At 36.9% G+C, this 6,241-nt stretch overlaps 1 protein-coding gene across 1 annotated transcript; it reads left to right on the top strand.

Annotated features, from left to right (window-relative positions):
- The first annotated feature begins 589 nt into the window (after window positions 1–589).
- Window positions 590–2,084, top strand: LOC110036329 (1-aminocyclopropane-1-carboxylate oxidase 1-like). The gene is made up of 3 exons (XM_020740746.1): window positions 590–691; window positions 771–994; window positions 1,514–2,084. The coding sequence occupies exons 1-3, from the start codon at window positions 590–592 to the stop codon at window positions 2,082–2,084; spliced, it is 897 nt and encodes a 298-aa protein (XP_020596405.1).
- The last annotated feature ends 4,157 nt before the right edge of the window (window positions 2,085–6,241 follow it).

The following is a 6,241-nucleotide window of genomic DNA, read 5'->3' as shown; positions in this document are numbered from 1 at the left end:
CAAGAGGAAAATCATAAGTGGATAATGACAATCATTAATTGATTATTTTTCCAATATAATAATATCATTTCATCATGCAAAAAAAAAATGCAAAATATCAAGATAGGACTATATTTATTCGAAATAAAATTCAAGGAAAACTTACATGTGTAGCACACAATTTGTTGAAAAGGTGTATTTCACCTTAATAAGTAGTAATAGTGCTATTTTTTATGTGATATCAAAGATTTGAGTGATATGTGTGTAAATATGAAAGTTTAGGAGTGAGATATGCAAATACATCAGGATTATGGGCTATGTATGTAAATGTCCCTAATTTTAAGCCAGCAGACTCCAAAGAGGCACATGGAAGAAGTAAAAAACAGTAAAGGCTTAATGACTACAAAGGGAAATGGGAAGACAATGAACTTGGACCTGTTGAAGAGGCCAAATAGAAAGAAAACAGATTCTCCTCCATTTCTTCTTCATTCTGTATTCTATGGACGCTCCGTAGAATTCTATAAATTGTGCTTCTGGTAAGCACAATTATTTAACTTGAGCTCATTACCACTAGCTTTCTTATAAGTTTCTTATTTCCGTTAAAGACAAAATGGCAATTCCAGTAATCAACTTAGAAGAGCTGAATGGAGAGAAGAGGAGCCAAACAATGTCATTATTACATGAGGCGTGTGCAAAGTGGGGCTTCTTTTGGGTAAGTACAGTGTAATTTTAAATTGTTTAAATCATGTACTTAATCGGACTCTTAGCATGCATCTGAGACAAATTTGCAGGTTGAAAATCATGGAATTAGTGAAGAATTGATGGAAAAGATCAAAACTTTAGTGAAATTGCACTATGAGGTGAACATGAAAGATAGTTTCTATGAGTCAGACTTGGCAAAAGGATTAGAAACTCCGAATAAAGTTATGGATTTTGACTGGGAAAGCAGCATTTTCATTCGCCATAAGCCTGATACAAACACAGAAGCCATTGTAAACCTGAAACCTGAGCTCTAGTAAGTCTCTAATTTCTATGTTTTTTATTCACTTTCTTTCTTGTGAATGAATACTATGGAGGATCAAGTTTTCTGTTGGCTTCAGTACTAGATATCCTTAGCTCATTTGGTTGCATTTAGGTAGAAAACAAGTACTTCGAGCTCTACAAATCCCTTAAATATGAGAGTAAGTGTCAAAATAGTCCCCTAACTGTTTGCATGGGGATGGGGCTATTTTAGTCCTAGAGTCTATAAAAGTATCAAATTACTCCACATATTCTTTAAATTGGGGCTGAAATAGTCCTTCATGATCACTATTTCAGACCACATTAAAAGAGACTGGAGACTAAATTTACACTTTTATAGATTATGGGGCTAAAATGACCCCCTGCAAAGAGTAAGGAAAATAATTTGACACTTTTCTCACTGATTTTGTTAAGCTTTTATCTGCAACTAACAGAAGCAAACATCTAACGAAATGAGTTTTCTTTTTCATTTTATTTATAACCATAACTTCCAAATGAAATATTTATGATGCAGCAAAGCAATGGAAGATTACATTGATCAGGTAATAAACTTAGCCGAAAAGCTGGCAGAACTATTGAGTGAGAACCTCGGATTAGATAAAAATTACCTGAAGCAGACATTTTCAGAGCCTCACATAGGCACAAAAGTAGCAATTTATCCCCAATGCCCAAAACCAGAACAGTTCAAAGGACTCCGAGCTCACACTGATGCAGGTGGAATCATTCTATTGCTCCAGGATGATTTCGTCTCAGGACTCGAGTTTTGGAAAGACGACGAGTGGGTGCCAATAACTCCAACGAAAGATAACAGGATATTCGTGAACCTTGGTGACCAGTTGGAAGTTGTAAGCAACGGTATCTATAAAAGTATTTTGCATAGAGTTATTCCTAACAAGGATGGGAGTCGTCTCTCCATTGCGACATTTTACAATCCGGGCGCAAATGCAATAATTTCTCCAGCACCAAAGCTCTTGTATCCTGGACATTATCGTTTCCAAGATTATCTTAATTATTATACTGACACTAAGTTTTCTGATAAAGGATCAAGGTTTCAGAGTATCAAGGAGATGTTGGTGCAGCTATGATATGTGTTTTATTGGTAATGAATAAGAAAAGCTTACCAATGCTGTACGTAATACTGCTACATGAGTGAGATGGATTTATAAAATTTGCTATCCTGTGTAGTAGTTGTATCTGTTTAATTATTGAATGATATAATATGAAATATGCTTTATTCTTTTACTATTTCTTGTTTGATTTGTTGAACATACTCTAAAAAAAATTTATGATTCAAATGTTGTTAAGATTTTAGGGCCTTGATCTTGAAATGAAGTTTCAATAACTTCAACTGCGTATTTTTAGTAAGGGAAATTTACATATGTAGCACCCAATTCTTACATCTTTACATGTCTCATCTCAAAAACTTTCATGTTTACACACAACACTTTGGTGCATTAAATCAATGTCTGAAAATATGTATTTCACTCTTAAAAAATAGTGATAGTGCTATTTTTGATGTGATATTAAAAATTTGAGTGATATGTGTGTAAATATGAAAGCTTAGATGTGAGACAAGTAAATATAGAAGAAATGGTGCTATGTAGTTATAAACACTAGAGTTATCAGCACGAATCTCAAAGAAAACGAACGACCAAAAATAAAAACTTCTCCCAAGGGTAAACAGTCATTTGACAAGTCACCATAAAGTGGGTGAAGCAGCATCTCTAAACCCGGGACAGGTCAAAGCACTGGAGATGGTTCCTCGCCCGATAGCGACAAGATTTGTCAAAAACAAGACATATTTCATCATAGCGGCAAGTCTCATCGGATACCTCACACAGGCAGCGATAACATCTGCCTTAAACCGTACAAATAGAGGCATCCGGCAGAAGTGACTAATCGACCAGGTAGACAAGACGTAGGTTATGCAAGACTTGAGCCAAAGATACAATTGAAACACGGTTCAGCCGATAAAAACAAATTGACTCATACGTCGACCGAGCAATCAACCGAAGCGCAGGCAGAAACACCATGATTTTGATTGGAAAACCAACCTATTTTTGTTGCTGCGGACGAGATCGTCGTTCAACCGAACACCTCTGTCCACCAGACAGAAGACACGGTCACCACCCAGTCGATCGCCTCGGTCGGTCGCATTCTACCGACTTGATTAACCAATTACCGTCATATTAAAATTCAAATTATAATACAAATATTGAATAAAATCCATACAATTAATCAAAGCATTAGTTACACTAAGAACGGTTTCCACAATTGTTCCCTCTTTTCTGTAACTGCACAGAATATATTCTTATAAATAAGAGACAAAAGGACGATCAAAGAGAGGCAAGCTATTGTGACTCCGCCGATTATCTCCGCAGTAACACTCGATTCACTTTATTCTCTCTCTCATTCCGCTCTAACTCTCGAGGTGTATTCACAAAAGACAATCCGGGATCCAATATCCTGAAAGTTGGTGCGGTGAGTGTGGACATGCCCCAGACCAAAAACAGAGCAAACTATAAAGGAGAAACTTCCAAAAGAAAGATAGCACGCATGGACCCCAACAGATACGTTGCACAACCAGACGTCCATGCATAGATTCAGGAATTACAAGCCCAAATGACCCTCATGATAGAGCAATTTGAGATCCTTCGGGTTGCAATCACCAGAGGAACGACCAAACGCCTCGCTTAGAAAAGGAACCCCAAGGGGGTTCGTCCCCAAATGCCCCCACCAAGGAACCTGCCTATCCCACACAACCAGGTCAACAACCAATAGAGAGAGGTACAAGGCGAATCCCAACACACCGAGTCACCGACACAGTCGCAAATACGCAGGTGAACAAGCGATGGGAAGAACGGATGCGAGTGTCTGTCTGGATGCTCACAAGAGGGGCCTTTACTCTCCAAATAAAAAAGACGATACCTCCGCCAAAGCTAAGGATTCCTCTCTTGGATTCCAACAAAGGAAGGAATGACCCGATTGACCCCGTTGCGTCGTTCGAATCTTCTGTCGACCTGCTGCAGATTGACAACCTAAACACGGGATAGATTAAAGCCCCGGAATGCTCCCTTGCCCGATAGCTAGAAGATCAGCCAACGACAAGAACAAATTCATCCAAGCAACAAGTTTTATTGGATACCTTACACAGACAACGACAAAATCCACCTTAGACCTTGCAATTAGGGGTATTCGGCTGAGACAACGAACCGACTAGGTAGACGAGGCGTACGACCAGTGAGACTTGAGCAAAAGCGACAAGTGAGCGATGGTTCACCCGACAAAAACAAATCAGCTCATTTATCAACCAACCGACCGACTGAAGCGCATGCAGAAACCCTTTAATTGTGATTGAATGACTGATATGCATTTGTGGCGACAAACGAGATCGTCATTCGACCGAACGCCTCAATCGATCGAACGCCTCGATCGACCGAACGCCTCGATCGACCAAACAGAAGACACGCCAGTCTACCGCCTCAGTCGGACGCATTCTAGCGAATCGATCAACCAATTACTATCATATCGAAATTCAAATTGTAATACAAATATGGAATGAAATCCATACAATTAATTGGAGCATTAATTACATTAAGAATGGTTTTCACAACCGTTCCTTCCTTTTTGTAATTGTACAAAATATGTTTTTATAAATAAGAGAGAACATTACGATCAAAGGGAGGCAGGCTATTAGGACTCCACTGGTTCTCTCCACTATAACTCTGGTTCATTTTATTACCTCCTTCACTCGGTACTTCTCAAGGTGTGTTTACAAAAGACAATCCGAGCTCCAACTGTATGTAAATTCCCCTTTAAATTATTTTATCGGAACCACTTTTAACTCGAGATGAATTTAACTAAAAAGTTTGAGGAAAAGAATAAAAGGTGATGGTTCGAACTGTGAAGATTGAGAAGAAAGAATAAGTAGAGAAAATGGGTTGAAGTAAATGTTATAAATTTAAATCTCATTTATTGAAATATTGCTCTACAGGTCACAAAGTTTTGCCTAATTTCGTGCAAATTTCTAATGAAATCAACCACCTTAGGTGTGCTCTAACATGATCATGCATAATTTTAAATTTTTCGACAGAACCTCAAACATTACAATGTAAGGAATCTTAATATAATGAGTTGTATTTCATTATTTTTAAGAGAGTTTGCAACCTCTTTTTTTATTTCATATTAGTAAATATGACTTACAATAATAAACACCTTGACGATTATTGTTTCTTCACTTTAGTTAATAGATTTTATAGTAAATTTGATGAATTACAAACGAGAGTAAATTTCCTAATTTATAGGCCTTTTTCCAGACAGTGATGTCCCATTCTGGTGGTCAAAGAGGTTTATTGTTCGTATAAGGAGATAATTTCCCCCATAACTTTTTAATTATAGCTTTTCATCAAAGATTAAAATCTGAAATAGTCAAAGAAGTTTTCACATTTATAATTAGAATATTATGCATATCATAGACTGTTTACATGACTCAAAATTCTCATTTTCATAGATAGAAAAAATAATAAACTAATAAAAAATTGTCAAACTGCTGATAAACTAAAAAATTGCGAACAATTTGCATATAAACTATTGACCACATATCAATCAATAGATGACAAATTTAATGGCATTGAGACATTTCCTTGTAACAATCTTAATAAAATAATTGAATTTAGAAAACATAAAATAACTCTTATATTCATTCAATAAAAGTTTCATTTATATCTCAATCTGATAGTATTGCAATGCAAAAGAAGTATAGTTGATCCATTTTAAAATTTGGTCGAAACTGCAGCCCATTCCAGAATGATTATAGATAACACCAACAGAATGATTACGCAAGAAATCAACAGCATGATTGTAATTAACACCAACCCTTTCATAACATGATGCTGTAACTCCAATCATCAGCATGAGTTGTACCTCCAAAGTCATGGCGATGACTAGGGTTTAGACAACCCCATCCTCAAATGTCAAATGATAGTGTATATTCCATCCTGCTCCATCATCGGCCTCGGCAGGGCACTACTTACATGCAGATGCTAATCAAAGATACCTAATCTGAAAGCGAACAGCACCTCAACTTCGATTCAAATGCGTATAAAAACAAACCGATCATCCAATCATGAAGAGAATATTAAGATTCATATCCTGTTGTCTTCCTTGGGAACCAAGAGCCGAACTAGCTGGTTGTAAGCATTCCTTCAATATCCTCAAAAAACGCAACCGCTGATGTCTTCTC

Source organism: Phalaenopsis equestris, unplaced genomic scaffold (genome assembly GCF_001263595.1).
Source record: "Phalaenopsis equestris unplaced genomic scaffold, ASM126359v1 Scaffold205170, whole genome shotgun sequence".
Taxonomy (NCBI): Eukaryota; Viridiplantae; Streptophyta; class Magnoliopsida; order Asparagales; family Orchidaceae; genus Phalaenopsis; species Phalaenopsis equestris.
Note: the sequence above shows the minus strand (reverse complement) of the source record. Positions and strands in the feature narration are given on the sequence as shown.

Bases quoted from the DNA above. Each gene is read 5' to 3' on its own strand.
- LOC110036329 (XM_020740746.1), top strand. From the start codon at position 590: ATGGCAATTCCAGTAATCAACTTAGAAGAGCTGAATGGAGAGAAGAGG. The intron at 692-770 runs GTAAGTACAGTG...ACAAATTTGCAG, and splicing joins CAAAGTGGGGCTTCTTTTGG to GTTGAAAATCATGGAATTAG. The intron at 995-1,513 runs GTAAGTCTCTAA...TTTATGATGCAG, and splicing joins AACCTGAAACCTGAGCTCTA to CAAAGCAATGGAAGATTACA.